Source organism: Tribolium castaneum, chromosome 1 (assembly GCF_031307605.1).
Source record: "Tribolium castaneum strain GA2 chromosome 1, icTriCast1.1, whole genome shotgun sequence".
Taxonomy (NCBI): domain Eukaryota; kingdom Metazoa; phylum Arthropoda; class Insecta; order Coleoptera; family Tenebrionidae; genus Tribolium; species Tribolium castaneum.
Window position 1 is genome coordinate 29,614,898 of NC_087394.1, and position 25,744 is coordinate 29,640,641.

At 30.3% G+C, this 25,744-nt stretch overlaps 3 protein-coding genes and 1 non-coding gene across 9 annotated transcripts in view; 2 read left to right on the forward strand and 2 right to left on the reverse strand.

The window, feature by feature from the left end:
• The window catches only part of LOC103312349 (uncharacterized), a 156,142-nt gene extending 145,883 nt beyond the window's left edge, over positions 1-10,259 (forward strand). Inside the window, exons 2-8 of one of the 2 annotated variants that reach the window (XR_010334142.1) lie at positions 7,408-7,720; positions 7,777-7,923; positions 7,980-8,118; positions 8,169-8,280; positions 8,329-8,435; positions 9,444-9,721; positions 9,778-10,259. This is a non-coding gene — a transcript (uncharacterized LOC103312349). Of the gene's footprint in view, positions 1-5,550; positions 7,721-7,776; positions 7,924-7,979; positions 8,119-8,168; positions 8,281-8,328; positions 8,436-9,443; positions 9,722-9,777 lie in introns of those variants that run through there. The other variant, XR_010334141.1, reaches the window with a different exon arrangement.
• Gbs-76A (Glycogen binding subunit 76A) lies at positions 185-5,198 on the reverse strand. Its single transcript, XM_970278.5, has 2 exons — positions 4,958-5,198; positions 185-2,070 (listed from the first exon to the last, which is right to left on the reverse strand). The coding sequence occupies exon 2, from the start codon at positions 2,051-2,053 to the stop codon at positions 662-664; it is 1,392 nt and encodes a 463-aa protein (XP_975371.2). The 5' UTR covers positions 2,054-2,070; positions 4,958-5,198; the 3' UTR covers positions 185-661.
• Positions 10,260-11,301: 1,042 nt separating the features above from the next.
• LOC107397532 (putative inositol monophosphatase 3) overlaps positions 11,302-25,744 on the reverse strand; it is a 29,009-nt gene continuing 14,566 nt past the window's right edge. For both annotated transcript variants that reach the window (XM_064359865.1, XM_064359863.1), the window contains exons 6-7: positions 11,849-12,126; positions 11,302-11,792 (exon numbers count right to left, since the gene is read on the reverse strand). In XM_064359865.1, coding sequence (XP_064215935.1) covers positions 11,948-12,126 — 179 coding nt within the window. In that variant the 3' untranslated portion in view covers positions 11,302-11,792; positions 11,849-11,947. The remainder of the gene's footprint in view (positions 11,793-11,848; positions 12,127-25,744) is intronic.
• LOC135267924 (uncharacterized) lies at positions 14,098-21,557 on the forward strand. Of its 4 annotated transcripts, none has more exons than XR_010336327.1 (3): positions 14,098-20,393; positions 20,446-20,530; positions 20,585-21,557. XR_010336327.1 is itself a non-coding variant. In XM_064359861.1 (3 exons), the coding sequence occupies exons 1-3, from the start codon at positions 20,129-20,131 to the stop codon at positions 21,239-21,241; spliced, it is 1,014 nt and encodes a 337-aa protein (XP_064215931.1). In that variant the 5' UTR covers positions 17,127-20,128; the 3' UTR covers positions 21,242-21,557. The 4 variants fall into 4 exon arrangements, 2 of the variants coding, with proteins under 2 accessions (XP_064215931.1, XP_064215927.1); XM_064359861.1 differs by having other exon boundaries at positions 17,127-20,393; positions 20,439-20,530; XR_010336326.1 differs by having other exon boundaries at positions 20,446-21,557.

Below are 25,744 nucleotides of genomic sequence, written 5' to 3' on the forward strand. Positions count from 1 at the left end.
GATTCTCTAGAGTGCTGTGAACTCGAAACTCGCCACTCTTGAGACACCCTGTATGTTGAAGACGGTAACAGTGAATGCGCAATACTACGAGAAAAACTTAATCTGTAGTAATAAAGATTTCCATGAAATTTCTTATTTATTGTTTTTAGAGATGGGGGACAAGCGAGAAATTAAATTATAGAAATTAAAGAATTAAAACCTTTTATTTTACATCTGATATTTACATGATAATAAAACTACAATAGATTTATTAAAATATTCACAAATATAATTTGTACATACATTAAACAATTTAACACAAATTTACCAACATAAGGCGCGTACATGTGTAGTGTAAAAAAATAAAAATTTGTATATTTCAGAGAGCCATCAAATTGAAATCTTAATATAAAAACCACCAATTTCCAAAAGAGCCAAAAGTTTTGCCCAAATTGCAACCCAATTCGTCGCCATCATTAAATTTTTTTATTTAATAACATGTTTAGTACCTTTTACCTGCAAATACTGGACATGTAGCGATTTGTTAAATGACCATAAAAACAATAAACAAGTGATGTATGCCTCTAGTGCAGTCAATACTTATCAATACTTTATGTTATTACAAAATTCCACGAATAAAATACTTGTAACATCCTATTGCCTTGAAACATTTAAAACACTATTAGTAAAAATCAGTAGACCAGTCTTCGGTGCCTGTGCCGGTCGGTGCATTAGTCGCCGGCAAACACTGGAAGCAATAATTTTTCCCGTAATTGTTATCCCAATACTGGCACCCCTTGCACTGGAACCGCACCGCAAACTCCAAAGTCTGGCCCACGGTCAGATTATGAGCGTAAAAAAGGAAGGAAAACTTGTCGGAAAAACCGTCACACGAATTTTCCACATACACCGCCGGAACGTCCGCAAAACTCTGCCACGAGTCTAACGTGTATCTGATATGCACCGACTTGTGAAAATCCAGGTTTTTGACTCGGACTATGCCGCTGATGGACAGGGAAATGGGGTCCTGAACGACTGCACTATCTAGACAGACTTGGTTTTCTCTGAGACGGTCTATAAAGTCGGGCAAAATCCCGGGCTGTTGGAACAACGGAATTAGGATTTTGTCCACAACAGTTGGACAGAAACTAAGAGGTAAAGGCGCTAGTTTGAGGTCCACGTCCTGTAAATCGTTATAAGCCGAGGTGGGAATTTTCGGGATTTCGTCAAGAAACGTCCGAATGTCGGCCAAATCGAGCCCTAAGACGTCCGCAAACCGCACGATTTTTTTCCGGTAAGGGGTGCCAGGTGGGGTTTTCCCCGTCTTCAGAGAGGAGCATCTCCTGACACGGGGAGTTTTCTCCTCGGTTTCGAGGTCATCGTCATTTTGGTCGTTTAGTGCAGATTGGTTTGACTCAGTTGGCGTTACTAGCAGTGGTATCTTGGCAAAATTTTCTTTATACAATTCGTTTCTAACAGCCACAGGTTCAGTCTCACGTGATTTCGGCGACGGACTCCAATTAATATCAATTACTTTATCTAATTCATTGTCAAGCGCTTGACAGTCTAGGGTTTCCTCCTGGACGTTGCTCGAACTCGAGCCACCTTCCCTACCATTAACAAGTTCGTTTGCTTCTTCGTTTAGTGTTTGCTCGCTTTCGTTCGGGGGGTTTAGGTCGGTTACACTGTCGTAAAACGAGCCGTCACTGTCGTTGTCAGTCTGCGTGTTGTCCGCAAGACTGTTTTCGTTGAAAGTGGGGCACTGCCAATTGGAGTTGTAGTAGAGATTTTCCTTGTTGATAATTTTTTCGATTTCGGTTCTGTCTAGTTCCTCGGTGGGGCTTTGGGGGGATTCGATGTCTAGGTATAAATTATTTTCGATCGATTTGGGTTGGGAAACAGTGAGGGAGTTTTCGCGAGCTGTTAGCCAACTGTTCTCGCTTTTGTCGTGTCCATCTTCAGATTCCAGCGACGTTAAACGAGAATGTAAATGACGTGCAAAAGCCTCAGCGCGTTCACGACAGGACATTGGTAGCAACGAACTCAAGCCACACTTTTCTGGACCAGTGGTCATCTAATACGGGGGACCCTCTGGAACAGAAACGCAAAAATTAACTTTAATGCCACTATTCGTATTTTTTTTAATTTTATGTACCAAAATTATGAAATTAAAAAAATGATACTCTGTCGAAAACTAAATGGTTGAGTTCAAAAATATTAAAAAAATAAAAATGACTGTTGAATATCAATAAAAAAATTCCAGTCAAATTGCTACGAATCGTTTGTCTCAAAAAAAAAATCACTTAAAAGCGTTTGTGAATTATGTCAACTTTTAGTTTCTGAAGTCAAACATGTTTTTTAACCTGTTGTGAATTTGAGATGACAAGGGAAGTTGCCACCCTTGAAACCGAGACGCTTTGTTGCAGACAACTATAGAAACTTCTAACAAAGATGTCATGTTTTCGTTATTTATGGGTGTTGAGGAAGGTCGGTCATCAGTCACCACTGACTGGCTACATTCTTAATGAAATACTTGCTATAATTCAAATTTGAGAACAAATTGCTCCAATGCGAAAACAAGTTCACTTTATAAAGTTTTATTTTGTTTGATTGTTTTTAAATTTTATCAAGCAGTTATCGGAAATTACTTGATAAGTTGATAACTTTGTTTAAAAACAATGCTGCAATTGCCGGAGTTAAATTAAAACAGGAGATATGGTTGAGAGCAGTATTTTTTTAACTTTTCAGGAAAGGAGAAAAACTTTATTAGATATTTAACAAATTTAACGGTGTTTCTTTTCAAAAAGTTGTGGAAATTGTTCATTTTGAAATTAAATACATTTGGTGAAAATTATACGTACAGCTTATTTAGAATTTAAAAAAGGCCGGTTTATAGAAAGGAAATAAAAAATTAGTTATCCATGAATAAAAAAAACAGTTTGATTTACAACTTAACTCAGTAAATAACAAACAATAACGATCTTTTCAAAACAAAACAAAAAAACAAAAAATTCCATTACATATTCAACAAATAACGAGGTAAAATTTTTATCTTTTTATTAATTTTTTCTATTACGAGGAATTTTTGTACAGCTATTTTTATAATTTTTTTTATAACAATACAACAATTTTTTTAATCATTCCAAATTTAAATTTATTCCGCGATCAAAATTCTATAGTTTTTTTTTAATTTTTTGTAGTATGTATTATTTACCTCTGAAATTTCTGAAAAACTATTTTAAACACACTGTAAGTATACAGAGTTAGGCGTTTTGTGCCTAAACTAGTATTTATCTTACGAAAAAACTAGATAATCAAATAATTTAAAAATGTGATCATTTTTGAGATATTTAAAAACCCCACTACGGCGATCTTTTGGTAAAAGATTATGTTCTAAAATTTACTTTTAATGCAATAGTATAACTGTTTTTAAGCCGACTAGTCAACACTTTTTTTTATAAATTTTCAAAGTTGCCTTCTGACCTCAATTTTTATAAACGTTAATAAAAAAATTACTAATTTAAAAATAATGTAATTCAATTAGAAGTTATTTTAAAGCATCATCCATTACCGAAAAATTGACGTAGAATGGTGCCATTAAAAAAAATTCTTATAACTCAAAAACTCAAAAAAGTCGAAAAAAAATAATTTGGAAAAATTATCACATTCTTAAAGTACATAGTTTAGACACAAAATGCTTGGTCCCATTACAAACAGCGTGTAAGGGAATGGTTTAAATTTTAAAGGTAATATAAATCAAAAATGCATAGTTTTCCCAAAAAATCGTTCCGAAATTAAACTCCCAAATTTTGAAAACCGCTGAATTAGAATTAAAAAAAATTGTGTAAATTTTAAGATTACTGACAAAACAGCAGAGGAAAATTAACTTCTTGGGCCACTACGTTATTCTTCTATTTCAATTTGTACTTTGTTATTAAATTTTACGAAAAAAAAACAAAAAATTTTTGCCTGGACCCGGATTCGAACCTCCCACACAAAGGAACATGTAGTCACAATATTGAAAAATTTTCAAAACCCTCGCGCCACATCTCCATTTTCTTTAATGAAAAAGTTAACTGCTAATAAACTACCATAAGCCACACAGTGGCTCTCAACAGGTGAATTAATAAAAATTTCTGAAGAAAATACGCACTTTTTGGAAAAATTATATAAGGGTTTTCAACTCGTCAGATCATGACAAATTCACATACGAAATATTGCTAAGCTATTTTTCAGTAAGATTCGTATTTTGTTAAACTTGCGCCCTGTCTAAAAAAACGTAAACGTCTCTATATAATTAACTTAAAAATGATTTTTGCACACATTTTTCTATTATTTTTATCATTATTCATTCATTAATTTCTTTTTCAGGAAAGTACCTAACTAGTTTAAGCAAAACTTAAAAAGCAAAAAAGCTTTACTCGAGAAATCAAAATTTTCTGAAAAATTATATTAAAAAAAAAACACAGAAAAGGTTAACTTAACTTACTTTTCTACTAATAATTCTTGATGGTTCATGAGAAGTGACAACTTTCAAACTATGCATAAGCAATTAAATACTTGTCTTTAGTGCGTTTTAATATCTAATATACTCGGAAAATGTTTTTGCACATTTAAAAGTTTGGTAAAAGTATCGAAAATTTTTTATTTTTTTTAATTAGAAAAAACTTTGATCACCCCGTACGAAAAATCTGGTAGCGAACTAATTGTTTGAACTGATTCTTGCCTGACTACAGGTTTAAACCCCCGGGTTAATGGAGCGCAAAATAGTGTACTTAATTATTATTTGTGCGGCAATTATGATAGAGCAATATTTGCCAAATAAATCAGTCTGTGCCTTATTTGCCAGTCTTTAGCCCGGTTTTAAAAAATAATAACGCAAGAAAATTGACCTAGGACAATATGATAAAGAATAAATAAGTTAGAGGTCATGCGGTGTTTAATATTTGGTGATAAAAATTGGTGAAGATTAACGAACCTGTGTAGGTAGTGTTTATCCAAGTTGACAAATATTTGCGTCGCCCCAAATCAAGTGTTTCGTGAATGAATGGGCCATCGGGCACTATCACTACCACAACACTCGAATGGGAAGGACGAAACAAGGTCGTAGAAACGTCAGAGGCGCCGGTCTCAGTTGTCTCCGGCCCGAACCCCACTACTTTTACATCATCCCCACGCATTTTTAACATTACCTATTTTTAAATAGCACATGAGCCGTTTGCGATTAAAGTGATCGGAGGAACAAATAGACCGCGAGAAGGCAATGTGGCGGCATTATCTTGCAGCGGGCGTCCGACAAGGTTACTTGCTGCGACGCAGAACGTCGCCGGTCAGTGGCGTCCCAAAATTTGGAAACAAGCGCGCGATGTAATTAAAGGAAAGCGAGGCTGTTATCATTGTTTTGAGACTTATTCTTACACCAAGTTATCAAGTGTTTAGTTAATGATGCACCAAGTTCATTGAGATTGTTCGTTTCAGAAGTGTCGCGTAGATTTTTATCTCATTTGAAATTGGATGGCATTGATGCTATTTTTGTTCAAAACAAATGCACTGTAACAAGACTAATAATAAAATAAATCATAATCGGAGAATTCCGAAAACAAACTCAACCAAAACGAAATGTTAGCAAGCGATAAAAAAATGGTTGGTTATTATATTTTATTGAATTCTTCTAATAGTCTAAGATCCGAATTTTGGTCGTCCTGGACTTATCGGCTTACCGGATGAAACTTACTTTTGATGAAATATATTATCCAAAGGAACGTATCGCAAATAAGTTTCCTAAAAAAAGGTGGCTAAAAAAAGTCGAATTTTGCCTTTTTTCAGTGTTTTAAAGCTTTTTTAAGTAACATTTTTGAAAATGATTTACAGAATACATTATTCTACCCGGGACATCGGGGAGAAAGTCTCTTAAGGTGCGGTCACTGCTTTATATAATTCAGAAAATCGGAAAAATTTTTTTCTTTTTTAAATAATGTACGAAAAAAAAATTCAAGATTCTGAGAATTTTTTTTTCGGTAAGACATTGTTAAAAAATTTTAGAATAGAAAGGTAATGGTAATAGCAGTAGTAATAGTAGTATAAAAAATATTTTTTTTGTATTTTTTGTGGAAATAAAATAACTGCTGTTTGGAAAAAAGCTGTTTTTCATATCAACATCAACATTTATTAATATTATTATAACTGGGATTACAGGAACGTGTTTATGTCATTTTAATAAGCGTTTTAGTTTTAAATTACTGCAACATTTTACTATATTTAACAAAAAATTTGGTAAAGGTAGACAATTTGGCTACACGCCGCTATATATTTGGTTGCATAGTAATTGATTAAATAGACTGATCCAAAAATACTGAGTCTGTTGGCAACACTGGACTCAAATTTTTAAGAATACCAATGGAGTACGCTTCCAGTTAACAACCATTTAAGATTCTTGTGGGGTTGTACGTCAAATAATTGTCAAAAAAAATCGAACTTGGTTGCAGTGTTGCTAATTACGAGCACAAATACTTTCAAATGTGTTGCCAACAGACTCAGTATTTCTGGATCAGTCGTAATTGAAAGTTCTCAATTAAAATTTATTAGGCTCAAAATAATTCCAGAAATGCAAAAAGGTAAAAAATTGTGAAGACCTTCTTGTGTTACTGAGATCCTAATACACATTTTGGTTGCAATTTTTGCAATAGCAAAATTATTTTTCATTATAAATTGCAAAATTGCAAAACGGGTTTGAGACCAGGATTATAGAGATGCAATGTAGCAAAAAATTGTAGACTTTTTTGCTTTCTTGTAATTATAATATACATTTTGACTTTATTTAATGCTAAAATTGTTTTATTTAAACTTTCGTATAATTGGTAGTCTTTACAACTTATAAAAAATTGCAAAATTGTATAAATAAAATTTGTTTCTTTACAAGAACGTAAAAAGGTCTATGGCTAGAAATTCTTTAATATAAAAAATCCTCTTGCGTTTCTGCGATTTTGATACACATTTTAGTTTTAAATTTTTGCAATAGCAAAATTATTTTCCGCTATAAATTGCAAAATGTCAAAACGGGTCTCGGACTAGGATTTTGCAATAGCAAAATTATTTTCCGCTATAAATTGCAAAATTTTAAAACAGCTTTCCGACTAGGATTACAGGAATGCAAAGAAGTAAAAAATTGTATAAAAACCTTTGTGAGTTTCTGTGATTCTAATACACATTTTGTATTTATTTAATTCCAAAATTATTTTATTTAAACTTTTGTATAATTGGTTGTCTATACAACCTGTTGAACCTGTAGTATTTGCTAGATTTTAGAAATAAAATTCGTATCAAGATCACAGGAACACAAGAAGGTCTTTAACTTTAAAGACCTTCTTTCGTTCCTGTGATCCTAGTATACATTTTGGTTATACATTTTTGTTTGTTTTGAGTTTGTAGGCTTGGTTCTTCGCTATGGGGTCCTTCTCGAGGCCAGTTTCCGAATTGTGCGACTCCCGGGCCACTAATTTAGTTGGGAACTTTGAAGTGTTTACGCTTATCGCATTTTATCGTACTGGAAGGATAAAATCCGACTTCGAATTCTATTGGGGCCCATTTTGTCAAACGTTTTGTTGATTCTTTGGTGGTCATTTCCTTTGTTGGATGAATTGTTGAGGACCCAGAATGGTTGTACGGTAGTGGAGGATAGAATACTATTGGTTGCGATTTATACAGTTACTACAATGGATTGTTACACTACAGCATGATAGATGTGAGCTTAAAATATCTAAGGCTGGGTTATATTATTTAAATTGATTTTTTATGTAGAAATTTAAAGCTTCGCCCAAACCATCGAACAAGTGACTACGAAGAAATCGATTACTTGGGACATGTAACTATTCCTAAGAGCTCAGATTTGGAAGAAATTAGAGATATTTCTATATGGAGTGATTTATAGATGAAATTTTTACATTGGTACTGTAAAAAATGATTGCATCACAAGCATTTTAAATGAATCTACTTTTTGATAGAGGAAAAAAGTGTACAATGGTTTGTTTTGCTGTAAAAGGAGAACCTGGTATTGGTGTCATTCACGGAGCTTTCAACACTGAAGCTCACAAATTTTGGGCATGGGTTGGCAAAGTAAAATCTCCCAATTTAAAATATGCGGTAGGTACAACACTGTCGTAAGGTGATCAAGTTCCTAATTTGTATTTCAGAGGAACAAGAGTGAAAACATAGATAATAAACTTAATGTTCCCACTGGTGAAATAAAGAAAGTTTTACGTGAATAAGCGAAAATTGTGGACATAATTGAAGCCGCCGGTGCTGGTATGAAGTAATAGGGTTTATTATTTTATATGTTTTTTGTTTTTATAGGCTATAAAGCTTTAGAAGTTGTTCTGGACAATGTGGAAGCTTATTTGCCTACTACTTCTATCAAGAAGTGTGATATTTGTGCAGAAAACGCCATAATAAAGGCAGTGGTAGGTAAAAAGACAACAAAATTTAAGAAACTAATTGATTACAAAGATGATAGCTGTCATAAGAACGCAAAGTGTTAGTGGTCACTGTAACCAACCAGGACATGTTCTTTAGAAAATTTTAATTATACATAAGCATTGATTTTGTTTTAAATTGTTTTGCTATGTGTATAATAAGTTCGGTAGGAATTTGTTGTTTATCTGGCAAAGAATTAAAAAACGATAATGAAACATTTTTAGTCCACATATTTGTTAATGTATTAAACAATGCACAATTCCGTGACCGACGTTTAGGAACAATAAATTCTTTGTAACATTTCGACGCAAATCATATTTTAACTTGTATAGGGGCCACTTTACAGAAGTATAGAGACTGTTGCTCGTGGCTTTGCTGTAACTCCAATTTTTTAAAATTTGTGCAACTGTGCAAAGATCGCGCTACCAATTACAGGTAACTACAAAACAACTTTGAAAGTTCTGTGTTAGATGGCGCTACTATTTATTTTACAGATTACTGTAATTCTATATTAAGCTTACAGATCACGCTAATATTACAGATAACTATAAAACAATTTTAAAGGTTTCATGTCAAATGGCGCTACCCACAATTTTACAGATTATTGTAGTTCTATACTTTAGAGTTTGACTCAGAGATGGAGACAAAAACTTTACAGGTTACTCTAATTGCATTTTTTTAAGTAAAACATTTAAATATCACAAAAACATTGAAATTTTCTATAAACGCAAACTAAAAACTTTATGTTTAGATGACAATTAACATCAAAAAAAACAATTTTTATTTTTTAAAATAACGAAAAAGTCAACTGTAGTTTTTTCGCAGTTTTTGGCAGGAGTAGTAGTAATTTTTGAAGAGTTGGTTGCCTATACAAAGTTGCAAAACTTTAGAAATGAAATTCGTTTCAGAAATATAGGAACGTAAGAAGGTCTTTAAAATGAAAGAGATTCTTGCGTTTATGGTTTATTGTGTTTAATTTTGTGCGCTTGTTTTAGGTTATAGCGTTCTCCATGGGCTCGATTTACGAATTGTGGAACTCTTGGTCCTGGACCATTATTTATTTGGGAATTTTGTCCTGATTACAGTCATCATTAAAATGTTTGCGCTAATCGCATTTTATGGTACTGAAAGAATAAAATCCAACTTTGAATTCATATTGGGGCACCAACAGTGAGTTTGTTGAGGATACAGAATGGTATGGTTCTGGATGGTACTAGTGGGTTAGGATTTATACAGTTACTACAATGGTTTGTTACACTACTCCATGATAGATGTGAGTTTAAAATATCTAAGCCTGGGTTATATTATTTAAATTGATTTTTTGTGCAGAAATTCAAAGCTTCGCCCAAACTGTCGAACAAGCAGGACCCAATTTTGCGTTACACTAGGATGCAGTGGAACAGTAATCGAACGAGTATTTTGAGTACTCTGTATGTGCTATTTGCAAAATGAGCAAAATGCGATTACGGGTGACTTCGATTGTTGATTCAATGGGCCCTCCGAGTCCGGTTATAACAGCTTAAGATAACAACAGGTTATAACGGGTTTAAGACAAGTATTAATCCGTTGCCGAGGACGAGATTCATTATAGTTCCAATTCGGAAGAGGAGCCTTTAGGAAGGGGCCGTTTGTTGTTCCAAAAACTAATATAACGCATGTTTGTCAAACGTACTGTAATTTTTCCGAAATTATTTTTGTGTATAATTTATAACATTTAATTTTAAAAGAAGTTTTGAAACTGTTAATAGCTGCTGGATATTACGTAGGCGTACTCACTGTTATTTATGTTATTACAGTTTCTTTAAATAAAGTGTCAAAATGTGTTGTTATTTTTTATTTATCTACCTAAATACTTTTTACTAAGATCCTCTGATCCTCTGATCACAGAAAATGCAGATATTTTGGATTTAAAACTGCTAAAAATTCAAAATTGGAAAATAGCACTGATGAGAAAAGACAGGCAACTTAGCATACACACAAGTGGAATGCTGGTTGCATGCAAACGCCGCTAAAAATTTCGTGACCTCTTTGCGTTCCTATGATCCTGATACGAAATCCATTTTTAAAATTTTGCAGATTTTTTTAAATTTTTATAAAAATTTTTGTGTGCGAGAAAATTTCGGTGAAATTCTGTAAAATTTTAAAAATGGATTTCGTATCAGGATCATAGGAACGCAAAGAGGTCACGAAATTTTTAGCGGCGTTTGCATGCAACCAGTTATACATATACGTGTATTTTAAGTTATATATCTTTTCTCATTACCCTTTTGCATTCCTGTGATCCTGATACGAAATCCATTTTTAAAATTTTGCAGAATTTCACCGAAATTTTCTCGCACACAAAAATTTTTATAAAAATTTAAGAAAATCTGCAAAATTTTAAAAATGGATTTCGTATCAGGATCATAGGAACGCAAAGAGGTCACGAAATTTTTAGCGGCGTTTGTATGCAACCAGTTATACATATGCGTGTATTTTAAGTTATATATCTTTTCTCATTACCCTTTTGCGTTCCTGTGATCCTGATACAAAATCCATTTTTAAAATTTTGCTGAATTTCACCGAAATTTTCTTGCACACAAAAATTTTTATAAAAATTTAAGAAAATCTGCAATTTCAAAAATGGATTTCGTATCAGGATCATAGGAACGCAAAGAGGTCATAAAATTTTTAGCGCCGTTTGCATGCAACCAGCATTCCACTTGTGTGTATGCTAAGTTGCCTGTATTTTCTCATCAGTGCTATTTTCCAATTTTGAATTTTTAGCAGTTTTAAATCCAAAATATCTGCATTTTCTGTGATCAGAGGATTCTTAGTAAAAATTATTTAGGTAGATAAATAAAAAGTAACAACACATTTTGACACTTTATTTAAAGAAACTAATAACATAAATAACAGAGAGTACGCCTACGTAATATCTAGCAGCTATTAACAGTTTCAAAACTTCTTTTAAAATTAAATGTTATAAATTATACACAAAAATAATTTCGGAAAAATTACAGTACGTTTGACAAACATGCGTTATATTAGTTTTTGGAACAACAAACAGTCCCTTCCTAAAGGCTCCTCTTCCGAATTGGAACTATAATGAATCTCGTCCTCGGCAACGGATTAATACCTGTCTTAAACCCGTTATAACTTGTTGTTATCTTAAGCTGTTATAACCGGACTCGGAGGGCCCATTGAATCAACAATCGAAGTCACCCGTAATCGCATTTTGCTCATTTTGCAAATAGCACATACAGAGTACTCAAAATACTCGTTCGATTACTGTTCCACTGCATCCTAGTGTAACGCAAAATTGGGTCCTGCTTGTTCGACAGTTTGGGCGAAGCTTTGAATTTCTGCACAAAAAATCAATTTAAATAATATAACCCAGGCTTAGATATTTTAAACTCACATCTATCATGGTGTAGTGTAACAAACCATTGTAGTAACTGTACAAATCCTAATCCACTAGTACCATCCATAACCATACCATTCTGTATCCTCAACAAACTCACTGTAGGTGCCCCAACATGAATTCAAAGTTGGATTTTATTCTTTCAGTACCATAAAATGCGATTAGCGCAAACATTTTAATGATGACCGTAATCAGGACAAAATTCCCAAATAAATAATGGTCCAGGACCAAGAGTTCCACAATTCGAAAATCGAGCCCATGGAGAACGCCATAACCTAAAACAAGCGCACAAAATTAAAAACAATAAACCATAAACGCAAGAATCTCTTTCATTTTAAAGACCTTCTTACGTTCCTGTATTTCTGAAACGAATTTCATTTCTAAAGTTTTGCAACTTCGTATAGGCAAACAACTATTCAAAAATTACTACTACTCCTGCCAAAAACGGCGAAAGAACCGCAGTCGAGTTTTTCGTTATTTCAAAAAATAAAAATTGCTTTTTGATGTTAATTGTCGTCTGAATATAAAGTTTGCGTTTATCGACAATTTCAATGTTTTTGTGACAATTGGATGTTTTACTTTAAAATATGCAATTAGAGTAACCCCTAGAATAACACTTTTATAGAAGCGGAACATAATGGTTGGCAATGAATTCCTAGCTGAAGCCATCTAGCCGCATCATCACGTACTAAAAATGGCGCGAATTTAAAATAATTCCGATTACTTTATATTTTTTTAATTTTTGCTCACGTCAAAATGATGCCAATACCTTATCAAATACAATTATTATAAAAATTTCTTAATTGTATTTGAAAAGGTGGATGCACAGACAGCACAGATGGAAGAATTTTACCCAACATGACACGATCACATTTAATGTTAAAGATATTTATTAAATCCATTAAGTTTACGAAACTAATAGTCGTCACCGAATCGATGATAAAGACATACTTGCAATCAGCCAAACTGGCACCGGTCTGGCACCTTATGTTTGCAACTTCTGTCTATGGGAGTCTCTCCTCGCAGTGTGACTCACTTGCGGTTCGATCTCAAAAAACTCACTTTTGGGAAAAACGCACCTATCTACGTAAACCTTCTGGAGCTCATTACTACGTTATATTTTTGGAGATCATGTTGTTCCTAACCGATAGTAGGCAATAGTCTAACCTAAAGACGACACTTTGATCCACTATAATAATAAAAATTAACGTGATATTATAAAAAATAAACTCAAATTAAAATCAACAAAAATGGCGATTCAAGTAAAAAGTGAGTGAAAATAAAAATTATTTTTCTAATGTTATTTTCAATTTGCACAAGAAAATTCATAGTGTACGGTCATCAGGGCACTCAGAGGAATCGTTTGGTGTAAGTTTCAGCTTGAAAATCCAGAAGTAGTTAAAGTAAAAAATTACCAAGTTATACTTTATGTTTTATTACGTGGTAAAGTTAACAACACACGTTAACATACCCTTTATAAACGTTTAAACACCCTTTTTCATGAAAAGGTTGACACGAGAAGTGCATTTTTCAATAAATCTCACTGAAATTTATGTCGTTGACTCAAGGTAGAATTGTCTGTCCTTAAACATGTTCAATAATAATTAATAGCGCTCTAGAAGAGCAGGAAAGCACACAAAAAACATTAAAGTTAAAATTTAACACTTCAGAAGAGAGCATAATACACCCTAACCCTACTTTCTGAACTTTTGTCCTTATCTGGCAATAGCACATAATAAAGGTAGAGATTTCGACCCTAAATATCCTATCATAACGCTCTGAAAGGGCAGAGATGGAGACAAAATTCATAAAAGTGTAAATTTTGTCATTTTCGGGTGACAACATAACCCTACTTTTGGAACCTACCGAATTTTCAACAAAACGAAACAAACAAACAATGTGGCTATACGCATTGCGATACCACTAATTTTCGCACCAAAATTTCACATTGCCAGTTTCTGTTTAAATAAAAACATGCATTTTTATTTTTCCATTGACTGCATGCGAAACTTTTATAATTTTAGACGTTTATAGGCAAATACATTTGTCATAATTAATTTTTTTAGATCAATGCTGTTCTATTTTAAATAATTCTGTGTATGAATGTTTCTAAATTTGACGAATTTTTCCAGTGAATATTTCTGGTAATGACTTGTTTTAGACTTAAGTGACGTCACATCCGTGACGTGTCCCGAGGTTAGGTGTGCGGCGCAGGCGGCAAGAGCGCTTCAGTCGACAGCGAGCAATGGCACGGGTTAGATCGTGAGCGGGAAGCAGGAGGCGAGGCGAGGTGAGTCGGGTCGGTTTATTTAAATTATTGTGTATTGTGCGGTTTCCTTCAATTTATTCAGTTTGTTACTTGCCGTTGTCGCGAACGGACGTGTGCTCAAGCAAATCTAAATTTTCCGGTTTAAATAAATTTTCAATTCGGTGACTAGTGATCGCGTTTGAGTGACACATTTTAAATACAGTAAATAAAATTATAATCAAACACTCAAATAATTAATTGCCACGTAATAATTTTGCCTTTAATTTCAATGAATGAAAGTGGCTTGCTCAAAATTTAATGCAAATAAACATTTTTTTTGGTTTCATTTTTATTATTATTTTTTTTAATGCTACAAACGGTAGCCAACGTGGAAGCGATATGAAGGTAGGTGTATTTTATTGCTGTGTCGTATTTATTTATTTCAAAAAACCAATAATTTCATAAAACTTAATTGCAATTAAAATCTTTAAATGCGGTATTGAAAAGTGATATTTTGAATGACACATTTTAAATACAGTAACTATAAATAAAATAAACCACTCAAATAATTTATTGCCACGAAATTTTGCCTTTAATTTCAATGAATGAAAGTGGCTTGCTGAAAATTTAATGCAAATAAACATTTTTTTTGGTTTCATTTTTATTATTATTTTTTTTAATGCTACAAACGGTAGCCAACGTGGAAGCGATATGAAGGTAGGTGTATTTTATTGCTGTGTCGTATTTATTTATTTCAAAAAACCAATAATTTCATAAAACTTAAATGCAATTAAAATCTTTAAATGCGGTATTGAAAAGTGATATTTTGAATGACACATTTTAAATACAGTAACTATAAATAAAATAAACCACTCAAATAATTTATTGCCACGAAATTTTGCCTTTAATTTCAATGAATGAAAGTGGCTTGCTGAAAATTTAATGCAAATAAACATTTTTTTTGGTTTCATTTTTATTATTATTTTTTTTAATGCTACAAACGGTAGCCAACGTGGAAGCGATATGAAGGTAGGTGTATTTTATTGCTGTGTCGTATTTATTTATTTCAAAAAACCAATAATTTCATAAAACTTAATTGCAATTAAAATCTTTAAATGCGGTATTGAAAAGTGATATTTTGAATGACACATTTTAAATACAGTAACTATAAATAAAATAAACCACTCAAATAATTTATTGCCACGAAATTTTGCCTTTAATTTCAATGAATGAAAGTGGCTTGCTGAAAATTTAATGCAAATAAACATTTTTTTTGGTTTCATTTTTATTATTATTTTTTTTAATGCTACAAACGGTAGCCAACGTGGAAGCGATATGAAGGTAGGTGTATTTTATTGCTGTGTCGTATTTATTTATTTCACAAACCAATAATTTCATAAAACTTAAATGCAATTAAAATCTTTAAATGCGGTATTGAAAAGTGATATTTTGAATGACACATTTTAAATACAGTAACTATAAATAAAATAAACCACTCAAATAATTTATTGCCACGAAATTTTGCCTTTAATTTCAATGAATGAAAGTGGCTTGCTCAAAATTTAATGCAAATAAACATTTTTTTTGGTTTCATTTTTATTATTATTTTTTTTAATGCTACAAACGGTAGCCAACGTGGAAGCGATATGAAGGTAGGTGTATTTTATTGCTGTGTCGTATTTATTTATTTCAAAAAACCAATAATTTCATAAAACTTAAATGCAATTAAAATCTTTAAATGCGGTATTGAAAAGTGATATTTTGAATGACACATTTTAAATACAGTAACTATAAATAAAATAAACCACTCAAATAATTTATTGCCACGAAATTTTGCCTTTAATTTCAATGAATGAAAGTGGCTTGCTGAAAATTTAATGCAAATAAACATTTTTTTTGGTTTCATTTTTATTATTATTTTTTTTAATGCTACAAACGGTAGCCAACGTGGAAGCGATATGAAGGTAGGTGTATTTTATTGCTGTGTCGTATTTATTTATTTCAAAAAACCAATAATTTCATAAAACTTAATTGCAATTAAAATCTTTAAATGCGGTATTGAAAAGTGATATTTTGAATGACACATTTTAAATACAGTAACTATAAATAAAATAAACCACTCAAATAATTTATTGCCACGAAATTTTGCCTTTAATTTCAATGAATGAAAGTGGCTTGCTCAAAATTTAATGCAAATAAACATTTTTTTTGGTTTCATTTTTATTATTATTTTTTTTTGGTTTCATTTTTATTATTATTTTTTTTAATGCTACAAACGGTAGCCAACGTGGAAGCGATATGAAGGTAGGTGTATTTTATTGCTGTGTCGTATTTATTTATTTCAAAAAACCAATAATTTCATAAAACTTAATTGCAATTAAAATCTTTAAATGCGGTATTGAAAAGTGATATTTTGAATGACACATTTTAAATACAGTAACTATAAATAAAATAAACCACTCAAATAATTTATTGCCACGAAATTTTGCCTTTAATTTCAATGAATGAAAGTGGCTTGCTGAAAATTTAATGCAAATAAACATTTTTTTTGGTTTCATTTTTATTATTATTTTTTTTAATGCTACAAACGGTAGCCAACGTGGAAGCGATATGAAGGTAGGTGTATTTTATTGCTGTGTCGTATTTATTTATTTCAAAAAACCAATAATTTCATAAAACTTAATTGAAATTAAAATCTTTAAATGCGGTATTGAAAAGTGATATTTTGAGTGACACATTTTAAATACAGTAACTATAAATAAAATAAACCACTCAAATAATTTATTGCCACGAAATTTTGCCTTTAATTTCAATGAATGAAAGTGGCTTGCTCAAAATTTAATGCAAATAAACATTTTTTTTGGTTTCATTTTTATTATTATTTTTTTTGGTTTCATTTTTATTATTATTTTTTTTAATGCTACAAACGGTAGCCAACGTGGAAGCGATATGAAGGTAGGTGTATTTTATTGCTGTGTCGTATTTATTTATTTCAAAAAACCAATAATTTCATAAAACTTAAATGCAATTAAAATCTTTAAATGCGGTATTGAAAAGTGATATTTTGAATGACACATTTTAAATACAGTAACTATAAATAAAATAAACCACTCAAATAATTTATTGCCACGAAATTTTGCCTTTAATTTCAATGAATGAAAGTGGCTTGCTGAAAATTTAATGCAAATAAACATTTTTTTTGGTTTCATTTTTATTATTATTTTTTTTAATGCTACAAACGGTAGCCAACGTGGAAGCGATATGAAGGTAGGTGTATTTTATTGCTGTGTCGTATTTATTTATTTCAAAAAACCAATAATTTCATAAAACTTAAATGCAATTAAAATCTTTAAATGCGGTATTGAAAAGTGATATTTTGAGTGACACATTTTAAATACAGTAACTATAAATAAAATAAACCACTCAAATAATTTATTGCCACGAAATTTTGCCTTTAATTTCAATGAATGAAAGTGGCTTGCTGAAAATTTAATGCAAATAAACATTTTTTTTGGTTTCATTTTTATTATTATTTTTTTTAATGCTACAAACGGTAGCCAACGTGGAAGCGATATGAAGGTAGGTGTATTTTATTGCTGTGTCGTATTTATTTATTTCAAAAAACCAATAATTTCATAAAACTTAAATGCAATTAAAATCTTTAAATGCGGTATTGAAAAGTGATATTTTGAGTGACACATTTTAAATACAGTAACTATAAATAAAATAAACCACTCAAATAATTTATTGCCACGAAATTTTGCCTTTAATTTCAATGAATGAAAGTGGCTTGCTCAAAATTTAATGCAAATAAACATTTTTTTTGGTTTCATTTTTATTATTATTTTTTTTTGGTTTCATTTTTATTATTATTTTTTTTAATGCTACAAACGGTAGCCAACGTGGAAGCGATATGAAGGTAGGTGTATTTTATTGCTGTGTCGTATTTACTTATTTCAAAAAACCAATAATTTCATAAAACTTAATTGCAATTAAAATCTTTAAATGCGGTATTGAAAAGTGATATTTTGAGTGACACATTTTAAATACAGTAACTATAAATAAAATAAACCACTCAAATAATTTATTGCCACAAAATTTTGCCTTTAATTTCAATGAATGAAAGTGGCTTGCTGAAAATTTAATGCAAATAAACATTTTTTTTGGTTTCATTTTTATTATTATTTTTTTTGGTTTCATTTTTATTATTATTTTTTTTAATGCTACAAACGGTAGCCAACGTGGAAGCGATATGAAGGTAGGTGTATTTTATTGCTGTGTCGTATTTATTTATTTCACAAACCAATAATTTCATAAAACTTAATTGCAATTAAAATCTTTAAATGCGGTATTGAAAAGTGATATTTTGAGTGACACATTTTAAATACAGTAACTATAAATAAAATAAACCACTCAAATAATTTATTGCCACGAAATTTTGCCTTTAATTTCAATGAATGAAAGTGGCTTGCTCAAAATTTAATGCAAATAAACATTTTTTTTGGTTTCATTTTTATTATTATTTTTTTTAATGCTACAAACGGTAGCCAACGTGGAAGCGATATGAAGGTAGGTGTATTTTATTGCTGTGTCGTATTTATTTATTTCACAAACCAATAATTTCATAAAACTTAATTGCAATTAAAATCTTTAAATGCGGTATTGAAAAGTGATATTTTGAGTGACACATTTTAAATACAGTAACTATAAATAAAATAAACCACTCAAATAATTTATTGCCACAAAATTTTGCCTTTAATTTCAATGAATGAAAGTGGCTTGCTGAAAATTTAATGCAAATAAACATTTTTTTTGGTTTCATTTTTATTATTATTTTTTTTGGTTTCATTTTTATTATTATTTTTTTTAATGCTACAAACGGTAGCCAACGTGGAAGCGATATGAAGGTAGGTGTATGTTATTGCTGTGTCGTATTTATTTATTTCAAAAAACCAATAATTTCATAAAACTTAACTGCAATTAAAATCTTTAAATGCGGTATTGAAAAGTGATATTTTGAGTGACACATTTTAAATACAGTAACTATAAATAAAATAAACCACTCAAATAATTTATTGCCACGAAATTTTACCTTTAATTTCAATGAATGAAAGTGGCTTGCTCAAAATTTAATGCAAATAAACATTTTTTTTGGTTTCATTTTTATTATTATTTTTTTTTGGTTTCATTTTTATTATTATTTTTTTTAATGCTACAAACGGTAGCCAACGTGGAAGCGATATGAAGGTAGGTGTATTTTATTGCTGTGTCGTATTTACTTATTTCAAAAAACCAATAATTTCATAAAACTTAATTGCAATTAAAATCTTTAAATGCGGTATTGAAAAGTGATATTTTGAGTGACACATTTTAAATACAGTAACTATAAATAAAATAAACCACTCAAATAATTTATTGCCACGAAATTTTACCTTTAATTTCAATGAATGAAAGTGGCTTGCTCAAAATTTAATGCAAATAAACATTTTTTTTGGTTTCATTTTTATTATTATTTTTTTTGGTTTCATTTTTATTATTATTTTTTTTAATGCTACAAACGGTAGCCAACGTGGAAGCGATATGAAGGTAGGTGTATTTTATTGCTGTGTCGTATTTACTTATTTCAAAAAACCAATAATTTCATAAAACTTAATTGCAATTAAAATCTTTAAATGCGGTATTGAAAAGTGATATTTTGAGTGACACATTTTAAATACAGTAACTATATAGTAATTTTTGTATTAAGTGCGCGAAATGAGTGTTTTTTTAATGGCGCCTGAGAATGTTATTTTAGTCGAGACCGCCAGGTCGAGACCTAAAAGACATTCGAAGGCGCCATTAAAACATGAATTTCGCCACGAAATACAAACAACGTTTTTTCTACAGCCTCCAGATGAAGAAAAAAGTAACAGAAATTAGTTGGAACAAAATGGTCTGATAAATCGAGTTGCTTGCATGGTTACGATGATAAATAAAAGTGATAGTTGCGAAAAATTTGTCACAATAGGTATTTTTGTTGAAGAAGTGTGATGGATTTTAGCAGCGAAAACGAAATAGATGCAATTGCAAGCGCGGCAGTGTCGAATCTTTTGCCTGCTAAATCAAGACCGCAGTACGAAAAAACGTATCTTCAGTTTCGGCAGTGGTGTTCTATGAAAAAGATTGATCAAGTAACGGAAAATGTTTTGTTGGCGTATTTGGAAGAAAAGTCTACCACCTTAAAGCCACCAACACTCTGGGCCCTTTATGCGATGTTGAAAGCCACCTTAAACGTTAAAGAGAATATCGATACACGTAAGTTTCCGAAGTTAGTGCCCTACCTGAAAAGCAAAAGCGTAGGTTACAGAAGCAAGAAGTCGCAAATTTTAGACAAAGAAGACATTAGCAAGTTTATTAATGAAGCAGATGACAAGATATATTTACTGATGAAGGTAAACTTATCATATTAGTGTAATACAAATCAAAACAACTCGTTTTATTTATAGACTGTGCTAATTTTGGGTATATCGGGAGCCCTTCGACGTGAAGAATTAGTTAAAATGAAGCTAACTGACATAGAAGATAAACAGTCTGTCTTAATTGTGAAGGTGCCTGATACAAAAACCCACTGCGAACGAATATTTACTGTTTCAAATTTAGAAAATATAGAAATTGTCAGAAAATATAGAGCTTTGCGGCCTCCACGGGCGACTAGTGACCGTTTATTTTTAAAGTATACCAACGGAAAATGTGTGAATCAAAATGTTGGAATTAACAAAATCGGAGAGATACCAAGTTTGATTGCAAAGTGGCTTAACAAAGACGAACCTAAAAAATATACTGGTCACTGCTTCAGAAGAAGCTCTGCCACTCTTTTGGCGAATGCTGGAGGTGATCTAATTTCAATTAAACGTCATGGGGGCTGGAGAAGCAGCACAGTGGCAGAAAGTTACATCGAGGACTCTTTGAATAATAAAATTGAAATTGCCAATAAAATTCAACCTTCTTCCTCCACAGAAGAAAACAAAATCACTCAACCTTCTACATCGGCTTCTTTTAATGGCGAAAATAACTTTCATTTACAAGCGTCTTCACTCAGGCCTCTGGGGATAAACGGGGGCACGTTTTCGTCATGCACATTTAATTTTCATATGTCAAAGTAAATATCTATTATTATTGTTTTGTAATATTGTTCTGTATAATTATAAAACCTTTAAAACTACCTCTCATTATCGATCCGTCTCTTCATTTCGGTTGCTGTTGATGTCTTTTCGTGTTACTAAAATTGTAACAGAAATAAGTTGGAACAAAATGATCTGAAAAATCGAGTTGCCTGCACAGTTAAAAAATATTATTTTTTCACTGTGAAACCGTGAAAAAATAATATTTTTTCACAGTGAAAAAACGTCAAACTTCGCGCATAGGTAACCATGCATAAATGTCACGATTTTTTGACGGCTGTAGAAAAAATAAAATAAACCACTCAAATAATTTATTGCCACGAAATTTTGCCTTTAATTTCAATGAATGAAAGTGGCTTGCTGAAAATTTAATGCAAATAAACATTTTTTTTGGTTTCATTTTTATTATTATTTTTTTTTGGTTTCATTTATATTATTATTTTTTTTAATGCTACAAACGGTAGCCAACGTGGAAGCGATATGAAGGTAGGTGTATTTTATTGCTGTGTCGTATTTATTTATTTCAAAAAACCAATAATTTCATAAAACTTAATTGCAATTAAAATCTTTAAATGCGGTATTGAAAAGTGATATTTTGAGTGACACATTTTAAATACAGTAACTATAAATAAAATAAACCACTCAAATAATTTATTGCCACGAAATTTTGCCTTTAATTTCAATGAATGAAAGTGGCTTGCTGAAAATTTAATGCAAATAAACATTTTTTTTGGTTTCATTTTTATTATTATTTTTTTTTGGTTTCATTTATATTATTATTTTTTTTAATGCTACAAACGGTAGCCAACGTGGAAGCGATATGAAGGTAGGTGTATTTTATTGCTGTGTCGTATTTATTTATTTCAAAAAACCAATAATTTCATAAAACTTAATTGCAATTAAAATCTTTAAATGCGGTATTGAAAAGTGATATTTTGAGTGACACATTTTAAATACAGTAACTATAAATAAAATAAACCACTCAAATAATTTATTGCCACGAAATTTTGCCTTTAATTTCAATGAATGAAAGTGGCTTGCTCAAAATTTAATGCAAATAAACATTTTTTTTGGTTTCATTTTTATTATTATTTTTTTTAATGCTACAAACGGTAGCCAACGTGGAAGCGATATGAAGGTAGGTGTATTTTATTGCTGTGTCGTATTTATTTATTTCAAAAAACCAATAATTTCATAAAACTTAATTGCAATTAAAATCTTTAAATGCGGTATTGAAAAGTGATATTTTGAGTGACACATTTTAAATACAGTAACTATAAATAAAATAAACCACTCAAATAATTTATTGCCACGAAATTTTGCCTTTAATTTCAATGAATGAAAGTGGCTTGCTGAAAATTTAATGCAAATAAACATTTTTTTTGGTTTCATTTTTATTATTATTTTTTTTAATGCTACAAACGGTAGCCAACGTGGAAGCGATATGAAGGTAGGTGTATTTTATTGCTGTGTCGTATTTATTTATTTCAAAAAACCAATAATTTCATAAAACTTAATTGCAATTAAAATCTTTAAATGCGGTATTGAAAAGTGATATTTTGAATGACACATTTTAAATACAGTAACTATAAATAAAATAAACCACTCAAATAATTTATTGCCACGAAATTTTGCCTTTAATTTCAATGAATGAAAGTGGCTTGCTGAAAATTTAATGCAAATAAACATTTTTTTTGGTTTCATTTTTATTATTATTTTTTTTAATGCTACAAACGGTAGCCAACGTGGAAGCGATATGAAGGTAGGTGTATTTTATTGCTGTGTCGTATTTATTTATTTCAAAAAACCAATAATTTCATAAAACTTAATTGCAATTAAAATCTTTAAATGCGGTATTGAAAAGTGATATTTTGAATGACACATTTTAAATACAGTAACTATAAATAAAATAAACCACTCAAATAATTTATTGCCACGAAATTTTGCCTTTAATTTCAATGAATGAAAGTGGCTTGCTCAAAATTTAATGCAAATAAACATTTTTTTTGGTTTCATTTTTATTATTATTTTTTTTTGGTTTCATTTTTATTATTATTTTTTTTAATGCTACAAACGGTAGCCAACGTGGAAGCGATATGAAGGTAGGTGTATGTTATTGCTGTGTCGTATTTATTTATTTCAAAAAACCAATAATTTCATAAAACTTAACTGCAATTAAAATCTTTAAATGCGGTATTGAAAAGTGATATTTTGAGTGACACATTTTAAATACAGTAACTATAAATAAAATAAACCACTCAAATAATTTATTGCCACGAAATTTTACCTTTAATTTCAATGAATGAAAGTGGCTTGCTCAAAATTTAATGCAAATAAACATTTTTTTTGGTTTCATTTTTATTATTATTTTTTTTGGTTTCATTTTTATTATTATTTTTTTTAATGCTACAAACGGTAGCCAACGTGGAAGCGATATGAAGGTAGGTGTATTTTATTGCTGTGTCGTATTTACTTATTTCAAAAAACCAATAATTTCATAAAACTTAATTGCAATTAAAATCTTTAAATGCGGTATTGAAAAGTGATATTTTGAGTGACACATTTTAAATACAGTAACTATAAATAAAATAAACCACTCAAATAATTTATTGCCACGAAATTTTGCCTTTAATTTCAATGAATGAAAGTGGCTTGCTCAAAATTTAATGCAAATAAACATTTTTTTTGGTTTCATTTTTATTATTATTTTTTTTTGGTTTCATTTTTATTATTATTTTTTTAATGCTACAAACGGTAGCCAACGTGGAAGCGATATGAAGGTAGGTGTATTTTATTGCTGTGTCGTATTTATTTATTTCAAAAAACCAATAATTTCATAAAACTTAATTGCAATTAAAATCTTTAAATGCGGTATTGAAAAGTGATATTTTGAATGACACATTTTAAATACAGTAACTATAAATAAAATAAACCACTCAAATAATTTATTGCCACGAAATTTTGCCTTTAATTTCAATGAATGAAAGTGGCTTGCTCAAAATTTAATGCAAATAAACATTTTTTTTGGTTTCATTTTTATTATTATTTTTTTTTGGTTTCATTTTTATTATTATTTTTTTTAATGCTACAAACGGTAGCCAACGTGGAAGCGATATGAAGGTAGGTGTATGTTATTGCTGTGTCGTATTTATTTATTTCAAAAAACCAATAATTTCATAAAACTTAACTGCAATTAAAATCTTTAAATGCGGTATTGAAAAGTGATATTTTGAGTGACACATTTTAAATACAGTAACTATAAATAAAATAAACCACTCAAATAATTTATTGCCACGAAATTTTACCTTTAATTTCAATGAATGAAAGTGGCTTGCTCAAAATTTAATGCAAATAAACATTTTTTTTGGTTTCATTTTTATTATTATTTTTTTTGGTTTCATTTTTATTATTATTTTTTTTAATGCTACAAACGGTAGCCAACGTGGAAGCGATATGAAGGTAGGTGTATTTTATTGCTGTGTCGTATTTACTTATTTCAAAAAACCAATAATTTCATAAAACTTAATTGCAATTAAAATCTTTAAATGCGGTATTGAAAAGTGATATTTTGAGTGACACATTTTAAATACAGTAACTATAAATAAAATAAACCACTCAAATAATTTATTGCCACGAAATTTTGCCTTTAATTTCAATGAATGAAAGTGGCTTGCTGAAAATTTAATGCAAATAAACATTTTTTTTGGTTTCATTTTTATTATTATTTTTTTTTGGTTTCATTTATATTATTATTTTTTTTAATGCTACAAACGGTAGCCAACGTGGAAGCGATATGAAGGTAGGTGTATTTTATTGCTGTGTCGTATTTATTTATTTCAAAAAACCAATAATTTCATAAAACTTAATTGCAATTAAAATCTTTAAATGCGGTATTGAAAAGTGATATTTTGAGTGACACATTTTAAATACAGTAACTATAAATAAAATAAACCACTCAAATAATTTATTGCCACGAAATTTTGCCTTTAATTTCAATGAATGAAAGTGGCTTGCTGAAAATTTAATGCAAATAAACATTTTTTTTGGTTTCATTTTTATTATTATTTTTTTTAATGCTACAAACGGTAGCCAACGTGGAAGCGATATGAAGGTAGGTGTATGTTATTGCTGTGTCGTATTTATTTATTTCAAAAAACCAATAATTTCATAAAACTTAATTGAAATTAAAATCTTTAAATGCGGTATTGAAAAGTGATATTTTGAGTGACACATTTTAAATACAGTAACTATAAATAAAATAAACCACTCAAATAATTTATTGCCACGAAATTTTGCCTTTAATTTCAATGAATGAAAGTGGCTTGCTCAAAATTTAATGCAAATAAACATTTTTTTTGGTTTCATTTTTATTATTATTTTTTTTAATGCTACAAACAGTAGCCAACGTGGAAGCGATATGAAGGTAGGTGTATTTTATTGCTGTGTCGTATTTATTTATTTCACAAACCAATAATTTCATAAAAC